Source organism: Terrapene carolina, unplaced genomic scaffold (genome assembly GCF_002925995.2).
Source record: "Terrapene carolina triunguis isolate 2854851 unplaced genomic scaffold, T_m_triunguis-2.0 Scaffold67, whole genome shotgun sequence".
NCBI classification, from domain to species: Eukaryota; Metazoa; Chordata; order Testudines; family Emydidae; genus Terrapene; species Terrapene triunguis.
In genome coordinates this window covers 33,788,090-33,811,456 of record NW_020664418.1, presented here as the reverse complement: position 1 = coordinate 33,811,456, position 23,367 = coordinate 33,788,090, and the positions used below count along the sequence as shown (strand labels likewise).

The window sequence follows — 23,367 nt, the reverse complement described above, 5'->3', positions numbered from 1 at the left end:
GCCTGAGTTCCTCTGAAGAAGGGTCCTAACTACTGAAATGCTGTTTTATTGTTGGTGTTCTAGATTTTCTGTTTTTGATACTGAATTTCTAACAATCCGGGTTGATAGAGATAAGTCAGACAGACAATCATCATCTTTCCCTTCAACATCTTATCTCTCCTCCTTATACCTTAGAAATTTTTCTTCCTCCCCCACTCTTTTCTTAATATATTTACATACTCAAATCTCACTGGTTAAATTAATTTCTTAAATTTTATTTTCCCCCCTATAGTCTATTTTTGATCCATTTTAGTCAACTTGCACATCTACAGAAAAATGCAATTCAAATGGCATCTCACTCAACCGCAGCAGATCTAGAGAAATAATTCACTGCATACAGCAAATGTCAATTCTATCTGCTGTACACAGAAACAGATCATGTAAAAAGTCCCACATTTTCCTGAACTATCAATATTTTAAACTAAAATTATTCTTGAAGTTCACATTGAGCATCTTGTTTCCACTCACCTTGCTGTCCATCTGGCATGGTCACAATGATTGGCTGACCTATTCCACTGGTTGGAATTGAATGGAGATTACTAAGCTGAATGCCATCTGTAACTATAGTAATAACTTGTTGACCTCCAGAACTGACAACTTGCTGAATTGCACCATCCACAGATTCTGCAGTCACGACTTCTTCTGTTGCTACAACTGTTGATAAAGTGTAAAGAAGGTCAGGATATTTATAATTTACAAATTGGGACTCAGAATTTAGTAACTATTAGAAGCCTTTTACATGCCACTTCAAATTCAAAAAGCAACAGAGGGTCCTGTGGCACCTTTAAGACTAACAGAAGTATTGGGAGCATAAGCTTTCGTGGGTAAGAACCTCACTTCTGACTTGCATCTGAAGAAGTGAGGTTCTTACCCACGAAAGCTTATGCTCCCAATACTTCTGTTTGTCTTAAAGGTGCCACAGGATCCTCTGTTGCTTTTTACAGATTCAGACTAACACGGCTACCCCTCTGATACTTCAAATTCAAAGTTTCTTCTGCAGCTATAAATCTAATGCATTATTAACATATAAACTATGCTTATATGATCTAATCCAAAGTTCACTGAAGTCAATGGTAATCTTTCATTGGTGCAAGAAACGTGAAGTTTCAAAAATATATGTACTGGTACAAATTCTGCCCTGACTGCAATCAATGGGATTGAACAGGGCAAAATTCAGCCCAAAAGAATATAATCTGATTTTAGTTAGCATTTTTCATACTTTGTAAAATAATTTTGGGATATCTTAAGTACTGAGTTAGGTATTAGTATTGCAGTAAGAGTGAGATAATTTTTTTGAAGAGCCCAATAGCTGTTGTGTTGTCTGCACACAGCTTTGTACATTAGAATTCTGAGAAGATTAGTAATGAAACAAATGTTTTGTTCAGAGTCTGCTGAAAAGTGCCCTGAGATTTTTAAAAGGTCAATCTGAATTTTTTTTAATTCACTAATTCTTTAAAAAAAGAAGGGTGGCATGGTACGGTATTGCCACCCTTACTTCTGCGCTGCTGCAGGTGGGACGCTACCTTGAGAGCTGGGCGCCCAGCCAATAGCCGCCACTCTCCAGCTGTCCAGCTCTGAAGGCAGCGCAGAAGTAAGGGTGACAATACAGTGACCCCCCCAAAAAATAACCTTGTGACACACCCCCCCCCAACTCCCTTTTGGGTCAGGACCCCCAATTTGAGAAACGCCAGTCTCCACCGTGAAATCTGCGTAGTATAGGGTAAAAGCACACAAAAGATCAGATTTCACGGTCCGTGACGCGTTTTTCATGGCTGTGAATTTGGTAGGGCCCTAACTATATGTTGTCAAATTCCTGTCACATGTATAAAGTAAAGAAACTGGAAAAAATATTTTGTTCTTTAATATTTTCAGTTATAGTAATCTCAGGGTGACTTGTAACAAAAGTTTTGGATAGAAATGTGGGTCTAGATCCTCATGTGGTATAAATTCATGTAGATCCAATGAAGTCAGTGGAGGTATGTCATTTTACACCAGCTGAGAATCTGGCCCGTGACCTACAAGTTATGATATCTTCTTCCTAGGCAGTAACAGGTAAACAGACCTCTGTAGGATCTTAAAGTTGTATTGTATGGGTGTTCCACACACAGAAAGCCAAACAATACCTAAATGGTCTTGGTAGAAGGTATATCAAACAGGGCTAAGTGAACAGTATTGGGTAATCTGGTCTGTTTTCTACAGAAATAAAAACTTGGAAGTCAAATAAAATATTTACTTTGGGAAAGTAATAAGAAGCAAGTGAACTTTAAAAAGTAAATTAAATGTTGTATAGCACTTTTACAAGATCAAAAATAATAAAAACAAACCTTTGCATTTCAAACCCATGATTCCAGAATGTATATACGCACTGACCCACTCAAATTCTTCTATATTACATTTATGAATCAAGCTAAAAACCAGCAAAGATATTATTCAGAGCATTGATAAACTATGTGTTATCCATCTCAGGTTGTTTTTATTTGCCCTTTAAATTATAGGCCCTGTCACAGTGTCCCTTATTTTTGAAAATGTCAGGAGGAAAAACCCTATCCAAAAAATCAAAAAAACCCACTAAGGCACAAAGAGCAATGTAAGCACTAGACAATCATGAACATTTTCAAGCACATTAAACCTATGTTTATGTTCAGCCTATGTTATGTTAAAATCAGAGGCTTTGATTTAAACAGTAGACACTAGAAGGCTTTCTATCAGAGTAAAATTTAAAACTATAGCCTATGCCATCTCAGAAATGTCAGAGATCAGATAGATACAACTAAGAAGCTTTCATCTTTGCAATTAATGACAGCACAATTTAAAATGACTGTGCCATTCAAATAATGATTGCAATCATTGCCTTCTGAAGTGCTGTCCATAGAGATCCCTATTCTAAGGAATTACTAATAAAAACACTCTTCAGGAAGTGTTTTATGCAAGAAAGCAAAGTAGTATTAACAATATTAAACAATGAGGATATGCAAGGAAATAATTTAAAATAAACCAAGTTTATTTTAAAGAAATGTATAACTTTAAAAATAAAAACACATTCTACCATAAACTTACTGCTCAATAATAGCCAAAAATGATGACTCTACTGCCACACAGTCTCTGTTGGGGCTGCAAAGTGAAAATGTCTGTTACTCCAGCAAACTGCTCTGACCTTTCAAGGAGCTGGGACTAAAGTTAAATCTTGTGCTTTTGGATGTAAACATCACTGGGGAGCCTGCAGCAGGGATACCCCTTATTAGGGGATGGGAAATTATTTTCCAAGTTGTTATTCTATTTAAAGAGGAAAAAACCCAGTCCTTCCCTTGCTCTCCATGTATGTACATATTTATAATGGACCAATCACCATACTACCTTAGACACTAGCAGGTACATTAGTGTCAAGGGAAACAGCAGTTTCATTATCCTCAGAGATGCAGAAGTAATCAAAAGGTAGGATTTCTTTTTGAAGTGCAGGTTAGCAATCCTGTGCACACACTTGGGTTCAACCTCAGCCATGAACAGACCTATAGTTGCACTCCAAGTATTCATTTAGAACCATGTGCTTCTCTGATGTTTTTCCCTCCAGGCAGAGCACTCCATGCTCCACCACACACTTGGAAGCAAGACCCCTCTTCACATGGGGTATTCACTGGAATAGCAATTAAAATAAACAACACTAGACAGGTCCAGTGAGAAGTATTTTTCTCTCTGCTGCTTTGTAAAATAGATTATTTTTAAATGCTAAACTATACATGGCTAGCAGAAAGGGACTGGGGGAAGGCCAACCTGGAAAAGAGGGAAAGCAGTGAAAGGTTTGAAATCCACACACAAGATATGCACCAAACTTAACTCTTCCTCCTTATCTATTCACAGTTGTATATTTTCGAAGCTACAGCGAAGATAAGAGCCAAAAATGAATGCCCAACTCTAAAGGTTTGCTAAATTATTTTACATATAATTATGACTCTCTTGCTAATTTTACTAAGGACACAAAAAGTGTAGCCTTTTGCTTGAATATCCTGGTGTTGATACACAGGTAATTAATGACTTCTTTTTCCTGCTATACATTTTAAAACCATTAGAGACTTCAGGTTGGTTTATTTATAAAGCTTATTTTTTTCCAGGGCTTTGCACCTTTAATGGATTTCTGACATTTGGCTTGGGTTCTACTGCATCATAGTGAAGGTGGGCCTATGAGAGCTCTCAGCCAGTTATCAAAGAACATCTACCACTAAATCCTAAATACACTGCTAATCTTGTAGATCTTCTCCAGCATTTAAACTCTGAAGTATTCTAAGCATGTAGTCGGATTTATTTGAAAAAGAGAGATTACCCAGCTCAAATCTCTCTCCCTAGTTACTTCTTTCAAAGTGTCAGACTACCAACTTTTGTTGGATGGGGTTGGATTGCCTGATGGATCCATTATGCTCGGCCGACGCAACAAACAGTTGCGAGGATTTCCTGAACGGCCTGGTCCTGTCGAGGTAAAAGGCCAGTGCCCTACGTACGTCTAACGTGTGTAGGCAGCATTCCTCGTTGGAGGAATGGGGCTTAGGACAGAGTACCGGTAGGAAAATGTCCTGATCCATTTGGAAAGCGGAGACCACGTTGGGGAGAAACGCAGGGTGTGAGCGAAGCTGGACCTTATCCTTATGGAAGACCGTATACGGGGGTTCCGAGGTCAAGGCGCTAAGCTCCGAGACCCGACGGGCTGAGGTGATAGCCACCAGGAATGCCACCTTCCAGCATAGGTGGGCCCAGGAACACGGGGCCAAGGGCTCAAAGGGAGGGCCCGTGAGGCGAGATAGCACTAGGTTTAGATCCCTTTGCGGGACCGGGGCCCTGGCGTACGGGAATGTACGGTCTAGTCCTCTTAAAAAATGGGAGGTCATCTCATGGGAAAAAACAGAGTGACCTTGCACCAGAGGATGAAAGGCTGAAATGGCCGCTAAATGTACCCTGACCGAGGCCGGAGCTAGGCCTTGGGTCCTAAGGGACAGGAGGTAATCTAGAATAAGCTGGAGGGGTGCGGATGACGGGGAGGCGCCCCGCTCCCCCGCCCACCTAGAGAACCTAAACCATTTGGCTAAGTAGGTCCGCCGTGTAGACGGCTTTCTGCTCTCTAGCAGAATCCTTCTGACCTCCTCCAAACACCTTCCCTCCTCCTCGTTCAACCATGGAGCAACCACGCTGTCAAGTGAAGTGCGGCCAGGTTGGGGTGAAGAAGGCATCCCCTCTCCTGGGAGAGGAGATCGAGGCGGAGCGGCAGCCTCCGTGGGGGGGCTGCAGAAGGGTCCCGTACCAATGCTGTCGGGGCCAATCTGTGACTATGAGAATAACTCTCGACCTGTTCGTCTTTACTTTCTGCAGGACCCCTGCCTATCAGTGGGAATGGTGGAAAGGCATAGAACATTTGGCCTGACCACCGGAGGAGGAATGCATCCGAGATCGCCCCCCTTTCCGCCCCGGCCCTGGAGCAGAACTGGGGCAGAGGCGATTCTGGGCGGTAGCGAAGAGATCTACCCGGGGAGCTCCCCACTCTCAGAAGAGTTGCCGGGCGACCTCCCAGTAGAGTGACCACTCATATTGGTGGGAGAAAACCCTGCTGAGGTGATAGGCTCACGTATTGCGCGTGCTGGGTAGGCCCTCAGAGAGATATCGTGGGCTATACAAAATTCCCATAGGTCGAGGGCTTCCTGGCTCAATGCCGAGGAGCGCGTGCCTCCTTGCCTGTTGATGTAATACATCACGGCTGTATTGTCCTTGAGGACTCTGACCATCTTCCCCCGTAGGTGTGGGCTGAAGGCTATGCATGCCAGGCGCACCGCCCTGAGCTCCCTGACGTGTATGTGCAGGGACAATTCCGAGGTCGACCATCTGCCCTGGGTTTGGAAGCTCCCCGCATGGGCTTCCCACCCCAGGTCCGAGGCATCCGACACCAGATCTAGCGAGGAAGCGGTCTCTCGGAAGGGGATCCCTTGTAACATGATGGTCGGGAGGGACCACCATTGCAGGTCGGCCACTACGTTGGGAGGTAACGTGACAACCTTGTCCAGGCCGACCCTGGCCTGGGAATATTGGGAGGCCAGCCGAGTTGGAAGGGCCTCATTCTGAGCCTGGCATGTCGCACCACGGAGGTGCATGCTGCCATGTGGCCTAAGATTTGAAGGCACACCCTTGCTGTCGTTACGGGGAAGGCTGTGACTGAAGCTATGAGACTTTTGAGTGTCTCGAACCTGTCTCGGGGGAGAGAGGCCGTGGCCACCACCGAGTCTAACAGTGCTCCTATGGAGTGTATGCGCTGAACCGGCACTAACGTGGATTTGTCCTTGTTCACCACTAGGCCTAGACTCTCGCAAGTGGCCAGCAGGAATTTCAGCTGGGCCTGCACCTGGGACTGAGACTTGCCCTTGAGCAGCCAGTCGTCCAGGTAGGGGAAAATTTGCAGCCCATTCGTCTGGAGGTGGGCTGCCACTACCGCCATGCATTGGTAAAAACCCTGGGGGCTGTGGAGAGGCCAAATGGAAGGACCGTAAACTGGTAGTGATCCTGCCCCACCAGGAAGCGGAGGAAGCGCCTGTGACCCTTGAAAATATGTATGTGGAAATACGCATCCTGGAGGTCCAGGCCTGCGAACCAATTCCCTGGGTCTAGGGATGGAATAATAGAGGCCAGGGAAACCATACGGAACTTGTAATGGACCATAAACTGGTTGAGGTTCCGCAGGGTGGGCCTGAGCCCACCTTTTACCTTCGGGATCAGGAAATACCGGGAGTAAAAACCTCTGCCCTGAAATTCCCGAGATACCTTCTCCACCGCACCTGGTCTAGGAGGACGACATGCTCCGGGTCCCCGGGGGCATCCGGGGATGGAGGGGGGGGCGAAGCGAACTGCAACATGTAGCCCTTGGAAATGGTGCTGAGGACCCACTGGTCCAACGTTATACGGGACCATTGCACTCGGAAGGCAGATAAATGGTTGCAGAACACAAACTTTATTAACTGGGGGGTTTCCCTGGCATCAGGCCGTATGGCCCCCCTCAAAGAGTCAAAAGCGCCTCTTCCCCTGCCTCTTGCCCTTGGCGGGCCCAGGTCGCGGGGCCGAGCGGGACTGACGCTGGGACCTGCGTCTCTGCTCCCTCAGCCTCTTAGGCGGGGGCTCATATCTGCCTCTAGCCAGAGGAACCAAGGTCTGTGGCCTGGGTTTGTCCTTAGCTGGTGGAACATATAGGCCCAGAGTTTGCAGGGTGGTGCGGGAGTCCTTCATCCTGTGCAGACGGGTGTCTGTCTGATCTGCAAACAGGGCCTTTCCTGTCGAAAGGCAAGTCCTGCATGAGGGACTGGGACTCCGTGGACAGCCCTGACAGCGAGAGCCACGATGCCCTGCGCATGGCAACAGCCGAGGCCATCGAACGGGCTGCTGTAACTGTCGCGCCGCGCCTTCGTCGACTAAAGCCCTGAACTCCTTCTTGTCCTTTTCCTAAAGGAGAGGTTCGAACTTTGGCAGAGACCCCCACAAGTTAAAATCATACTGGCTCAGGAGGGCTTGGTGATTTGCCATCCTGAGTTGGAAGCTCGCCGATGACTAAACCTTCCTGCCGAAGGTATCCAGTCTCCTGGCGTCTTTATCCTTGGGGGTGGACGGGGGTTGGCCATGCCTCTCTCGGTGGTTTACAGACTCCACCACCAGAGTTGGGTGCGGGGTGAGAGTACAAATATTCGTGCCCCTTTGATGGCACAAAGTTACTTTCTCTCCGCCTTTTTAGAAATAGGCGCCAAGGACGCCAGGGTTTGCCAAAGCAAAGTCGAGATATTAGCCACCCCCTGGTGGAGAGGTAGGGCCACACGGCCCGGTGCCGAGGCGGACAACACGTTGAACAAAGTGTCTGATGGCTCCTCCATCTCCTCAGCCTGGAGCTGGAGATTCGAGGCGACCCGCCTAAGGAGTTCCTGGTGAGCCTTAAAATCTTCCTGCAAGGCAGGTGGTGGCACCACAATGGATTCCTCCGGTGCCGTTGCCCCCAGGGCATCGGGCGGTACCGTTGGTTCAACCCCCAAGTCCGAGCCCAGGTGCGGTGCCGCTGTCTCGGTGCCGGTTGACTTTTCCCGGCCACCGAATGGGGTCTCGCCGGTGCCGGTAGTTGGGGCCAAGGTGCCCACTGACACCACTGCCCTTGCCAGGGTGCCCCTTGCCAGTCCCCACTTGGGGACCTAGCGGAGCCGCTTGATCGTGCGGGACGGTGCGGCCCGGGGATGGGTGGCTGGGTGCCGAAGTCGCTGAAGAGCGCACGGTGCCATACGAGCGACGGGAGTGTCCACGGCCGTGTCACTGCCAGCCTCGAGATTTAGATCTCGATGAAGAAGACCTGTACCTGTCAGAAGTACTGCTTCCAGATTCCCCCCGGTGACCATGGCTACGACGCCTCGGTGATGGCTGAGGGGTGGTTCACGAACGACGCCTGTTGGAGCGAACACTCTAATCTGAGCATCGGTGCCGACGGCGTCGAGACCTGCTCCTATAACTCCGGTAGGAAGAGGAGCGTCGACGCCTCTTGTCTCGGTGCCTGCAACCCCTCCGGGTAGTGGAGGACCCTCGGGACTCCCTCCCAGGCGAATCGGCCAACGGAGTGGAAGTCTGACGCGGGCTATGAGATGGCCTCGCAAAACGAGTAGGCACCTTCGCAAAACGAGTAGGCACCTCATCCTCGGAGTGGGGGCTATCCGGACCGGGGAGGGTTGATGAGCTCCCAGCGGCGGCTTCCCTCGGGAGCGAGGGCCCGTCTCGGGCGGCGCGCCCGGCACCGGAAGGGCGAGGATGTAACGCACTTCCTGTGCTGCCTCCAGCGTCGACGGTATTCTCACCGCAGGAGAGGCACGCGCGGACGGGACCGGACTACTCCGCTCAGCGCGAGTCGGAGGTCTGGGTCCCGAGGGGGATCATGGGCTGCCCAACTTGGGTGCAGCCTCACCCCTGTCCTCTCAGCGCCGCTGAGTCTTCCCTTGCTTCTTAGCGGGGGAGCGGTGCCAACTGGTTGATGGGGCGTCGCTCCGCACCGACGATGCGCCCGGCGCCGAGTCGGTGTGCCAGTGCCGGGCCAATGCCAACTCCATTAGTAGGGCCCGGAGACGGATATCCCTTTCACGTTTCATTCTTGGTTTGAACAATCTGCAAATTTTACAACGGTCACTTACGTGCGTCTCGCCCAGACAGCAAAGGCACTGAGAGTGTGGGTCGCTTCTGGGCACAGAACTGCGACAGGAGTCGCACGACTTGAAGCCTGGGGCACAGGGCATGCCCCGAGCCAGGCAACTAACTAGAGAATCAGACTACTAAGAAGAGTTGTACTACTAAGGCTAGAAGCGCTACAGCAGAGCTGGAGCACAAAGTTCCGACTACCTTCACTGGTGGCAAGAAGGAACTGAGGGTGGGGGGAGTGCACAGCTCCCCTTATAGCGTGATATAGAGGCGCCACTCCAGGGGTCACAGCGGTGCTCCCCCACTATGGGTACTGTTAAGGGAAAAACTTCCGGCACCGGTGCACGTGACGAGCATGCACACCTACTGTGGAATACACAGGAGCAATCACTCGAAGAAGAATAATTTTTTTCTATATGATATATAAATATCTGCTGCTATCTTCACAAGGTCTAATAATCATAGTCTTTGAAGTCACTTCGGTTGCACCAGATTCATGACTGCCCTCTCTTTCCTAACTTTCTGCATCATAAATGGACAGAAGTAGGAATGGGGGGAAGGCAGCAGACTGGGAAAGCATGTTCATGGCAGTAGGGTTGGCAATTTCCTGGGAAAATCTAGTTGAGGACAAGGTGCTGGAAAATACCAGTTTAAACTTGATTTAAACCAGGGCACTGGGAAAAATAACTGCATCAGTGTCCAACAAGTTCTGCAAACATAGAACCAAACTTTTCAAACTTCAGATACATCCATTCAAGACTGAGGAATAGGCTCAGTCTACTCACTACATCAGAGTTGGTCTTCTGCTACAGAATGCTGCACAGCCAAATTAACTTGGATTGGTAGTCTGCAACTCTGCATGCTTCTGATCGCTTAATGCTTCAAGCCTACAACTCTGCATTATTGTCATTTTCATATAATCAAATGTTTTCTACTATAATATTGAAAACTGAAATATGAGTCATGACACACATAACTTACTCAAGAAAATACCAAACCAAAATGTATACAGACATTCCAATGTTCGTATTATAATTACAAGTATTACATCCACTGCAGTTTTACTTTTTATTTGTACAACCCTAAATTAATCTATGAATCTACTGCCTTATGTAGCCACAATTTGAATATGTAACTAAAACTAAGTGTAATGTGGCGTGCATTAACGAAACAGTTTTTAAAAATAGAAAATGCCTTAAACTGGGATGAAGTAGTTTATCCCAGAGTGCTAAAAACCATGATTTTACCTGGTAAAAACCACCTCTGGACAATATCAGGCCATCCCAAGCCTCGTTAAGAGTTCCCGAAACAGAGAAGGAGCTGGCTACGCCCCTCTTTAATTTTTTTTTTTTTAAAGGGAATAAAAGATGTAGGCTGTTGTATGTTCAGAGTAATTGGGGCTAATGACACTTTATACTATCTTGGCAGTCAACTGATTCTCTGTCCTCCCTCAGCCTTGCAGAGTGAAATATGCTACAGATGGCTGCAGATACTAGCTGAAGATGCATGTTGCTCCTTTTCAGTGCAGCAGCAATGTGTGCCCAGAAGAGTGTTCCCCAGTCCTATCCCCACTGGCAGGATTCCTAGAACAATGAATACATTTTCCAGCATCCTTGGTCACACTAGTAGTGCTATCCAGGCAGGATTTAGCTCTACATACATGTGTTACATTTGCAGGCAGGATGCTTCAGTGTTTTGGGAGAGGACCCACATGTCATTTTATGGGCTGCACTTAAGTTAGTTAACAATTTAATCCAATATATTTAAGATTATTTAGTGGTCTTCACATGATAAGTGTGTTTTGTTTGAATGTTGTATTTTATGGCCATCTTTTCCTAGTTTAAAAAAATATGAACTTAAACAAAATACAACACGGAGTCTGGTGGCACCAGGAATCTGAAGAAGTGGGTTTTTTACCCATGAAAGCTTATGCCCAAATAAATCTGTTAGTCTTTAAGGTGCCACCGGACTCCTCGTTGTTTTTGTGGATACAGACTAACACGGCTACCCCTCTGATACTTTAAACAAAATGTCTAGTGTTCGGATATTAAAAGTTTTTCTCCCAACTAGTAATACTGCAGGTCAGAAACCAGTTTTGATCTGACTATGGGCTCCTGAATGATGTTACGTTTCACGAAAATGAGTGCTGCCTCCAGGAGATTCAGAAATACCAACTGTAAATAAAAAAAAAAAAAGTCTTACTCTGAAATAGTTACGTCTTATATGTGGTAAGTATTTTACACGATATGATCCTCATACATTGCTGATTTGAGCAAAATGGGTATTAATTTCTTTTCAGTATTTTTAAAATGAATTTCAATCCATTGTCAGACAAATTGTACTGCCGAAAGCTTTATCTCCACATTCTTTGTGTTCGTTTACTCAATGCAAATAAATTACTTTGCTTTCTAACCTGGTGTTTCCGAAGAGTTGGACAGAGGAGCAGACGCTTCTGCTAAAGCTGCTAATGTAGCTAATACTGATGTTGATGAATTTCCAAATTGTACAGCAGATACTCCCGTCTCGTCTAGAAGGGGAAAAAATAAAGTCAGTTCACAAACTTTATTAGAATGTCACACAAGTCCCTATTTTTTTTTTTTTTTTTTTACAGTGAAGACATATATTGGTCTTATTATAAACCAAAAGTGCTATTCTGAAGACAAGTTTTTTAGGCTAATGCAGTTTCTGATGCGTTACCTCAATTTACATTATTATTCTAAGTACTTGGATATTTATAATATACAAAATACAACAAAGATGAATAAGGCACCTGCTGCAATCTTATCACTGTTCTTAATAGCCTTTGCATAAAATGACAATAGCTATCCTAAATGCATGTAAATAGCTGTTGCATTTGAAATATTTGCAGAAGATACCAGACCTGTTAGGTTCACCACCCCTCCAGGTCCAATGATAAACTGTGGTGTGGCTGCATGTATTGTCACAGTGTCAGGACTCTCTGGATTTGTATTGATTTGGTTCTGCATTGCAATCTAGGAGTCAAAAGACAACAGTACTATTCAGTCTGCAAATAAACATTAAAAACAAACATAGTACACTTCTATAAAAATGTTTTTTTAAGTGACAGCGTCCTCCACAGGAGAAGGTATAAAAGACTGGAACAAAATGTAAATCTACAGTCAACCCGCACCCAAGTAATAATCTAGGACCTATTTCAGGTAGATTGGAAAGAGCAAGGACCGATGAGGACTCACACCAAATTATGTAAATTGTGACCAAGAGGCTGCAACTTTAGACTTTATCTTATTTGCTTCATAAAGGCAACATAATCTGAGTGAAGTAAAACAGTAGACTGCCACCAACACCTGTTTCCCTAGCATTTCAATACTGAATACTCAATACCCTCACTTATTCTAGGCCAAAGCGGCCCACTTAACCATGAAGCTTATATAAAACTACATAATCTCAGCGTCTGAAAAGGTCTGAAGCTACCATGCAAGCAACTGTACTGGTAAGCCAAAAAGCCTGGCTGTGTGAATCTGGGCATTCCAATGGATCCCATCCTCACTAGTATAGAAAGTTGGACTGGTGCCTAGTCAACAAAAAGAGGGCATCTCCTCCCTCTCCCATCCCCACCAACTAATTTAGCCCCCCATGTGAAGCTAATCTACCACTGAAGCTAGGACATATTGCCAGAGATGCCAGTAGCTTAAAGTTTAGTTGCCATACCCCATCTGCAAACTATCCCAGCTATTCTGTAAGTCGGAATGAGCAAGTTAAGAAGACTAAAGGCCCTCACTTCTTCAATTGGCAGGGGCTAAAAGCATTCTTCAGCCAATTTTTACACAAATAATATGTATTCGTATCATCTCACTTCTATGCTATGGACCGAAGAGGAGAAAATCTATGTTCATCACCATGCAACCTCCAACAACAACTACTAAATTAACAATTTAGCTGATCAGCATCTTTCTGTAAGTTTCATCTGCATCATAAATCAAAACGTTACCTGTAATATTTCTGCTACATCTTCATTCCCATTGTCTATTGCAATATCTAATGCAGTTTTGCAAAATTTACTTTGCGTGTGGACATCTGCTCCATATTTTATTAAGAGCTCCACCACCTCCTGGTGATTGTGTTCTGTAGCCCAGTGAAGAGCAGTCATCTTTAGCATGTCCTTTGCATTAACATCAGCACCATGCTGCAAACAAAAACATTACAGAAATCAAATAAGCACAGGCTGTTTGAACTGCAAAATGCTGCAAATGTAATGATGTCCAAGATGATGAAAGTACTCTCTTTCACTTGCTTGCTGCAAGGAACTTCCTGCTGTCTTATAATTACTATTTCATTAAAAGTACTTTATAGTAATTACCACACACATTAACACAAAGGATTAAATAATTCCTAGGACCACAGGTGTAGGTTTTAGAAGATTTTTATTTATATAGTACTGCATTATGAAGAAGTCTTATTTTTGGATGCCAAAAACAATTTGCCTGAAAGCACAGTGATAGTAACAAATATTTAAAAATAAAATACAAAACTGAATGGGAAAAAGAATGTATCACCTGTACCTTTAGTACAGATGTTAAATTTTTTAAAAGCCCTTAAAATTATTTAAAAAGTCATTTTCAGCCAATTGAGGGATTAAAGAAAGTTACACCTATGCAGATTTATGATTAACTAGTCTTCTAGATTCAGTTTCAGTTTCAAATGGCAGATAACATAAAAAGAAGTTTCTACCTTAAGTAAGACTTCTACTATGTTTGCATGGCCTTCAGATGCTGCCATATGTAATGGAGTTCTGTCCACTTTTGTTCTAGCATCCCGACTTACACCAGCTCGAAGTAACACTTCTGTTGTTGAATAGTGCCCATACTGTGCTGCTAGATGAAGTGGTGATGTTCCCAACTGTAATGTGGTACAAAAGTGGACTATTAACAAACAAACAAACAAAACAAACAGCATGAAGTACTCACTTCCAACCCTCTCGTTTTGTCTCTTCTATCCTGGGGGTACAGAACCCAGGCATCTGTCAACCAATTCTAACTATTTCTCTTAATAATCCTATCTTTTTCCCTTTTAAATTTCATGGAAAGAAGGAGCAGCAGATTGAAAGAACGAAATATAAAAAGAAAGATTTCCAAGTTGAGATTTTCTGCTAACAAGTTCCCATCATCCAGAGAAGAGACCACTGTCTATGGCTTGCCTCTTCAAGGTCACATACATGTTCCAACTCTACCAACTTCCAGCTTAGGTGTTTGTCATTGACCCTACTTCTGCTGATCATCAGCAATTAGAATAAAGGTATTAATTGGGCCCTCTTCCTAAACTAACACATGGTCACGTAATCAGGATGAGCTTTCGTTCTGAATGATGTACACATTTTATTATATTTTCCAAAGTTCAGTTGGACTGCCATTAAAAGATTAACTCATTCAGAGTTCACTATCATCAATTACTTACCCAATTACTTGCCCAGTGCTCAAAATAGTCCTGGGTACCTAATTCCTAGGTCAGACAATACAATTAACTATCCAGTTTCAATTTGCAATGCCATAGTCCAGTCTCCAACCTCAGATTCAATACGGAAATATATATAAACCTCAATGTAGGTTTATATGATTGTATAGATTTCTGATAATTTAGTTACACTTTTCCAGGGAAGATATCACAGAGAAACAAAAATAATGTAAAAACATTTCAAACAAATGAAAATTTTTTATTACCCAGTCTGTGGTAAAAGGTGCTCCATTTGCCATCAAAATGCGAACTTCATCATCTTGACCTGCTCGAGCAGCTTCTAAAAGCTTCTTTCCCAAATCTACCAAGGACATCTGGTGAAATAATGTAGGGGGAAAATGATGAAAAGTTTAACATTAAATTGACACCACTTCTTAAGTGTACAAATGCTACCAGAGTTTTTAAAAAATACCATTTTTCTTCTCCATAATTTTTTTTTGGGGGGGGGGGGGGGCAAGACTTTTAAATATTAGATTATGCTTTAGGCATTATAACAAGTTTCCTCACCTGATTAATACACAGCCAACCTGTTCATGCAACTTTTTTTGGACATTCAAATAGAGTTGAAGTTGGATGAAGAGTTTAATACTTAATATTCCTTCTTGCATTATTATCCACAGCTGTGGAAGGTTTTTCTTTTTTAAAAGTTACTCCAGCCTCAAATTAGACTGAACTGGCTATATGGTCTCTAAATAAACAATGATGTATACTCTCTTACTTGGTATTGATTGCAACCTAGGGCAACGTTGGTACCAAGGGGATCAAACGGGACCAAAGATTTCTGGCTACTTATGTCCCCTGTTCGTATTTCCCACTGGCACTGCATACATTTAGAAAAGCTATTTACTTTGATTAATTAAGGATCTGCCATGCTAAAAATACACTATGATAGACAGGAAGCACAATGCTTTTGATAACTTTTCTACGGAATTCCCTCTAGTGGAATATTACTGTATGGTGACACTAATATGTCAAAAAAGTTGATTTGCTCTACCAAGAAAGGGAAGACAAGGAATTTGGGGGCAGTTGGGGCTTCACCTTGTAAATACATCAAAGCCAGATCAATTGTCAAAATTAAAAAAAACAAAAAAAGTACAACTTGCAAGGGAAATTCATAGCCAGGCACTGGAAACAGTGGACATGCTCACTATAAGTGACTCAAAATGACTGAACTGAAATACAAAATAAAAACCAAAAATCCAGAATTCATCATTTCAGAAAAATAGCTAAGGATGAAAGAGTTCCCATCTAATCTGGCAAATGCTCATATAAACACACACAAAACCCCATACTTTCTAAAATGTATGAAATTCGTATTCAATATATCTAGTTGCTTCACCACTTTCAAATACACACGCTAACTTATCTGGACATTCTCTTTCAAGCTGGAAAGGGTTTGTTTGTTTGTTTGGCAACAGACTTAATTACTGGAACATTTCTTCAGAGGGGTATTTAAACATTTTTCTATTATCTGTATTAATATATTTTCCATATAAAGATGGAACTAAAAATGGTTTTACTAGTACCTGCATAGAAGCTAAACTACTTGTTTCCATACGGTAATGCTTCTTAAGACCACTTCTGGTGCATTAATTTTATTTTCACATGTATATATCATCTAACAGGCTGCATCCAATAATTTCTAAGGAAATAAATCCATCAAATTGAGTCATTTCCTTGTAAATCGTCATAACTCACTGATTATTCTATAATTCCCAGACATCATCCTTGGATCAACATAAGTATGCAGGTTGGTATTAAAGATCTGAGCTAGAGTACAAAATTAAAATTTTATTTTAATATACAGTTTGTCAGAAGTAAACTGTTTTAATGCATAATGTTTTATCATGCCAGCCTTTTATTCTAACAGTGCAGCAATTCTGCTCCTACTGGTAGCTAACCACTGTTTCTAGATAGTTAACCAAAAATTCAACATGATATATGCTTCAGAAAAAGTTTGCTCTCTCAGAGAACAGGTGATATGAATAGTAAACACTTGCTGTCATGTGGCGGGTCAAAGTATTTAATTTTGTCAGTAATTTTGTTCTCTCACTCTTTTAATTTTAAATATGCCCATGTATCAATAAGACTCCATCGTACAATTCAGAAGGATAGAAAATAATTTTTTCCTTGAGCCAGAAAGCATACACTTGGCTCTTACCTATGTTACAACTGTTATTCCCCTAATAAATGCTATCTTGGGGTATGTCTACACTACGAGAGTAGTTCGATTTTAGTTAAATCGAATATGTGCAATCGATATTAGAAAGTCGAACGTGTGTGTCTACACTAAGGACAGTAATTCGACTTTGTCAGTCCACACTACCAGGGAAAGCGTCGACATTGGAAGCAGTGCACTGTGGGCAGCTATCCCACAGTTCCCGCAGTCCCCGCTGCCCAGTGGAATTCTGGGTCGAGCCCCCAATGGCTTCTGGGTAAAAAATTGTGGCGAGGGTGCTTTTGGGTAACTGTCGTCATCCGTCAGTCACTACCGCCCTGCCTCCCTCCCTGAAAGCGCCGGCGGGAAATCAGTTCGCGCACTTTTTGATCAGTGACAGCGCGGACGCCACAGCACTGCGATCATGGATCCCGCTGCGACCATCGCTGCAGTTGTGGCCGTTCTCAACGCCTCGCACCTTATCATACACCTTTCCCAGAGGCAGATGCAGAGAAATCAGGCGAGGAGGCTACGGCAGCGGAGTGAGGGCCTGAAGTCGGAGAGTAGCACAGAGCTGTCAGAAACCACGACACCCAGCGCCGAGGACATCACGTTTGCAATGGGGCATGTGGATTTTGTTGAACGGCGATTCTGGGCCCGGGAAACAAGCACGGACTGGTGGGACCGCATAGTGCTTCAGGTCTGGGATGAATCCCAGTGGCTGCGAAACTTTCGCATGCGGAAGGGGACTTTCCTGGAACTTTGTGAGTTGCTGTCCCCTGCCCTGAAGCGCAAGGACACCCGCATGCGAGCAGCCCTGACTGTCCAGAAGCGAGTGGCCATAGCCCTCTGGAAGCTTGCAACGCCGGACAGCTACCGGTCAGTCGCGAACCACTTTGGCGTGGGCAAATCTACCGTGGGGGTTGTTGTCATGCAAGTAGCCAAGGCAATCGTCAAGGTACTGCTGTCAAAGGTAGTGACCCTGGGAAACGCGCAGGCCATCATAGATGGCTTCGCTGCGATGGGATTCCCAAACTGCGGTGGGGCTATAGATGGGACTCACATCCCTATCCTGGGACCGGGCCACCAGGCCAGCCAGTACATCAATAGAAAGGGGTACTTTTCAATGGTGCTGCAAGCACTGGTGGACCATCGGGGACGGTTTACAAACATCTACGTCGGATGGCCGGGCAAGGTTCATGACGCTCGCGTGTTCAGGAACTCTGGTCTGTTTAGACGGCTGCAGGAAGGTATTTACTTCCCGGACCACAAGATAACTGTTGGGGATGTGGAGATGCCTACAGTGATCCTCGGGGACCCAGCCTACCCGCTAATGCCCTGGCTCATGAAGCCCTATACTGGCGCCCTGGACACAGAAAAAGAACTGTTCAACTACCGGCTGAGCAAGTGCAGAATGGTGGTGGAGTGTGCTTTTGGCCGTCTCAAAGGGAGATGGAGAAGCTTACTCACTCGCTGTGATCTCAGCGAAACCAATATCCCCATCGTTATTGCAGCTTGCTGTGTGCTCCACAATCTGTGTGAGAGCAAGGGGGAGACCTTTATGGCGGGGTGGGAGGTTGAGGCAAATAGCCTGGCTGCTGATTACGCCCAGCCAGACAGCCGGGCGATTAGAAGAGCCCAGCGGGACGCGCTGTGCATCCGGGAGGCTTTGAAAGCCAGTTTCAAGGCTGAGCAGGGTACCCATTGACTTTTAAGTTTGTGGACACAGAAGCTGAACTTGCCCCCGTTTCTTTACCCAGTTGCCGTCGACTATCCTCTCCAATTACATACCCCCTTCACCCCCTTCCCAAAAAATAAAATCTGTTCTGTTTTGTTCATGGACACCGTTGTCTTTATTACTGTTTTCACGGGAATGTTTTAAACCTGGGACGCAGACTGTGGCGGGGAGCGGGTTTAGGGTTGTGATGCAAATGATGCTTCTAAACTCCAGGAATGACAGGCTCCGCGATGGTGGACTGGTTGTTTCAACGGAGCCTGCCAGCCCTCCTGGCCGGGACTGCGTGTATGTGTCGGCTATGTGACTGTCTTGCAGGGGGAGGAGGGTTACAGATCCCCTGCTGCGCGGCTCTGTGATCCAGGGTAAGGACCGCTGCATAAGATCTGTAACTGCCCTCCCCCGCCACCAAGTCACAGAGCAACACCACCGCCCCCACCACACAGAACATGAAAACCACCTCCCAGACTGACCAGGATAACTAGTCACTGCACTGTATATGTGCCCTGCTGCTGCACCTGCCCCCTGCTAAAGGTGACTGTCCTGTCCAATGACCAAGGCCCTTCCCCCCCCTCCAGACAGACTCCCCTCCAAAAGAAGAGGATGGAAACAGAAATGAACAGAAACGTATTCTTTATTAACAACCGCACATGGAACGGGGGGGTGAAACTTGGACGGGGTCTTGTGTGAGGCGGGTAGGAAAGGACTTTTCAAATTTTGGGGAATGAGAGCCTTCTAGTGGTAGAGCAGTCCGCAGGGGTGGAGTGAAATTTTTCCCGGCCCCTTCCACCCCTCCGTGTTTGGACTTTGGGTGAGGGGGGTATGGGACTTGGTGGCGGGGCAGGGCAGTTACAGAGAGACTGCAGCGGGGCTCTCTCCTCCTGCCTCCGGTCCTGCAGAACATCCACAAGGCGGCGGAGCGTGTCCGTTTGCTCCCTCATTAGTCCAAGCAGCGTTTGAGTAGCCTGCCTGTCCTCCTGTCGCCACCTCTCCTCCCGTTCAATGTTTGCCCGGTGCATTTGGGACAAGTTCTCCCTCCACTGTGTCTGCTGGGCTGCCTGTGCTCGGGAGCATTCCATTAGTTCAGCAAACATGTCTTCCCGTGTCCTCTTCTTCCTCCTCCTAATGTGCGCTAGCCTCTGGGCAGATGTGGCTGTGGGAATTGGAAAAAGGGAGTGAATTCCTGAGACAGAGCAATGTATCTGTGAACAGAGAACATAGTCTTTCTCTGTGAACAAGACCATGCAGAGCACCTATCACACGCGCACTGAGGACAAGGTCGAATTTTCGGCCCTCGCCTACAGTGCCTGCGGTCTTGCTGTGGCGAGCTGAGGAGCAGGGCAGGACACCGGACTTTGTCTAGATGGCAAACATGGTAAGCCGTAGACTTGTGGCCGCTTAAAACTTTAAGAGTGGCACTGGCCTCCTTTCACATAGAAAGCAATGCGAGTCTCTGCTGGCAGCAATCCTGCAAGCATGAACTCTGGCCCTGTCCCAGCCCCTCGCGGCTGTAAACCGCGTGGCTGTAAACCGGCGGTTGCAGTTCTGTAAAGGGACGGGCAAGCAGTCCCAATACTAACTTTCCCCTACCTAATTCACAGCAGGGAGTCATGCCTGACATCACCCTCCTGAAGGTCTCCGAGAGCCAGAAGGAGAAGATGCTCCGGGACAGCCTGCAGAAACCGGGGCCATTTGCTGCACTGCTGTGCAAGGCCATGATCCCGGAGTACCTGCTGGCGTTGTGGCAGGGAAACGTGTCCTACCACGGGGGGCCTAATAAGCTGTCCCTGCCCAGGAACCTGCTGATGAGGCTTGAAAAACACCTGCAGGAGGTGTATGAGGAGTTCTCCCCGGAGGATGTCGCCTCGATCCCCGGTTACATTGACCAGTTCTTGGCTTAGGTGCCCTTGGAGGGACAAATGACTGCAGGGTTTTGGGCACTATAATCATGAAGCGGACATTGTGAGATTTTTTTAAAATGGTTCGGACTATATATTGAGGCGCCCAAAGACGGAGTAATCATGATACACTTTGCACTGATTCCCCTTTTGTTTGACTTTCCTGTTTACATGTTTTTAAGCACTTTACCCACTGTTAATATTTTCAATCTTCCTGTTTTGTTGCAAATAAATGTTTACATGTTTTAAAGCACTTTAGCTACTGTTAATATTTTAAATATGCCAGTTATGTTGTAAATAAATGTTTGGATATTTAAAACACTTACTGCTTGATCCTTCCCCTGAATCTGTGTCTGGGGTAACGGCTGGGGAGGGTTGGTAGGGGATCTCTGTCAGGGTGATGAAGAGCTCCTGGCTGTCGGGCAAATCAGCGTTGTAAGCGCTGTCTACTGCCTCGTCCTCCTCATCTCCTTCCTCCTCTTCCCCGTCCGCTGAGGAACCGGCCGCGGACAATATCCCATCCTCAGAGTCCACGGTCAGGGGTGGGGTAGTGGTGGCGGCCGCACCTAGGATGGAATGCAGTGCCTCGTAGAAACGGGATGTGTGAGGCTGGGATCCGGAGCGTCCGTTTGCCTCTTTGGTCTTCTGGTAGCCTTGTCTCAGCTCCTTGATTTTCACGCGGCACTGCGTTGCATCCCGGCTGTAGCCTCTCTCTGCCATGGCTTTAGAGATCTTCTCATAGATCTTTGCATTCCGTCTTTTGGAGCGCAGCTCGGAAAGCACGGACTCATCTCCCCACACAGCGATGAGATCCAAGACTTCCCGATCCGTCCATGCTGGGGCCCTCTTTCTATTGGATTGCACGGCCATCTCTGCTGGAGAGCTCTGCATCGTTGCCACTGCTGCCACTGCTGCTGAGCTCGCCACGGTGTCCAAACAGAAACTGCGCTTCAAACTGCCCAGACAGGAAAAGGAATTCAAATTTTCCCGGGGTGTGGCTGGTCAGAGCATCCGAGCTCGGACTGCTGTCCAGAGCGTCAACAGAGTGGTGCACTGTGGGATAGCTCCCGGAGCTATTACCGTCGATTTCCATCCACACCTAGCCTAATTCGATATGGCCATTTCGAATTTAGCGCTACTCCTCTCGTTGTGGAGGATTACAGAAATCGATTTAAGGAGGGCTCTATGTCGAACTAAATGGCTTCGTGGTGTGGACGGGTGCAGGGTTAATTCGATATAACGGCGCTAAATTCGACATAAAAGCCTAGTGTAGACCAGGCCTTGTATTGACAGCCAAGATCTAGTTATGTTTTAACTATGCCCCTGAACTGTACTACAGCTTTGAAGAGAACAGGTCTGCAGTACAAATTGAGGATACACGTGTTGTCCCCACTTCAGTTTAAAACACAGTTTCTTAACGTAGACATCTATAATGAGGACCCTCGACACAGTTACTAGTCTGTGGATAGGCCCAAATCCTGGAAGGCAAACTGTTTTCAGGAAGAGCATACTTGGCTTATTTGAATGATGGGTGGCCAGGTGCTACTAATTGAGAACTGATTCTGACTCCTTACTTTTGGACTTGTGCTTATTACAGTGCATAAGGGAAACTGGATAGGGAGCAAGAGTTAGATTTGGAGTATATTGGGTATTGAACTTGTGTTGTATATATCCCTAACACTCTAAAGGAAAGAAGGTGATTTCAGTTTACATGGATTTTATTTTAAATTGCACATTTTATTCAAACCAGCTTTTATCCTAATTCAGATCCCTAATACGTACATTGAATTTTAAATACAAGTGAAAACAGATAACTATTTCAAAGTTCATTTTACATAGCTATCCATGTAAATTTAAGACTAATTTCTACTGTTTGCTCCAGATTACACCCAACTAGATCAAGCAAAAAAACACTTTAGTAGAGGGCATAAGAGATCATTTAAAACTGATTTCAGAGGTAAATTCTTATAATCCTAGTCTGGGTTTAACGTTAACAGCCCTAGATTTGAAATGGGGTTGTTGTCAGGGGTCTGGTAGCATGTAAACCAATTCGATTCCTAGAGGTGACAGGCAATACAACTGTTCAAACAAATGCACCTTATGAGAATAACTTCACATGTATATTATACCTTTTATCCCAAAAGATTCCAAGCATTTTAAAATGATACACTACAAAATGGGGTAATTTTATCCTCAGTAAAATGTAAGCACTTCTGGGCCTGAAATACTTCCAAACAAGCTACAATAGATACAAATGACGGTAACCTGCACGCCAGCCCAAAGCAAGGCAGGAAACGCACAGATTGCCAAAGTGGGGGCAAAAGAATGGAGTGATGCTGCGACCCTGGAGACAAAATCCCTTTGAAAAAGTCCACTGCTGAGCTACTGGAGAAGTCCTGTCACCTGCCCACTAGCCTGCATCTCACTATAACATTGTACAGGACAAGTAGATGGGGCCACAGCAACATACACACAACTGGGCTTTAGAGACAACTATTACACGCACTACACTCACCGGGGCCACAGGTCACAAATATTAACCGAGCCAACGTGCTCGGCACTGGGCAGGGGAGGTGGTAATGCAGGCCCACCCATCCCTTGGATACACATCCAACATGCATCTCTGCCACACAGACCCTTACCCACCCACGCACCTACCCACAGTGCTAAGCAAGCCCCTTCATCCCCTCACAGACCACAGCCTCCCAATTCCCCTGGCACACATCCAGTCTGCATCCCACCACTGCTCAGGGAGCCTCCCCCCATCCCCTCACACACCACAGCCTACCCACTCTCATGGCACACATCCAACATGCACCCCACCACACACACCCCTTATCTCCCCACCACACAGTTATCAGCAAGCCCCT

The 23,367-nt window shown here is 45.6% G+C and overlaps 1 protein-coding gene across 2 annotated transcripts in view; it reads right to left on the bottom strand.

Moving 5' to 3' along the window:
- The window catches only part of GABPB1 (GA binding protein transcription factor subunit beta 1), a 41,384-nt gene that overhangs the window by 16,974 nt on the left and 1,043 nt on the right, over positions 1-23,367 (bottom strand). For both annotated transcript variants that reach the window (XM_024193890.1, XM_024193891.1), the window contains exons 2-7: positions 14,913-15,020; positions 13,927-14,094; positions 13,187-13,381; positions 12,098-12,209; positions 11,630-11,743; positions 508-693 (exon numbers count right to left, since the gene is read on the bottom strand). In XM_024193890.1, coding sequence (XP_024049658.1) covers positions 508-693; positions 11,630-11,743; positions 12,098-12,209; positions 13,187-13,381; positions 13,927-14,094; positions 14,913-15,020 — 883 coding nt within the window. The remainder of the gene's footprint in view (positions 1-507; positions 694-11,629; positions 11,744-12,097; positions 12,210-13,186; positions 13,382-13,926; positions 14,095-14,912; positions 15,021-23,367) is intronic.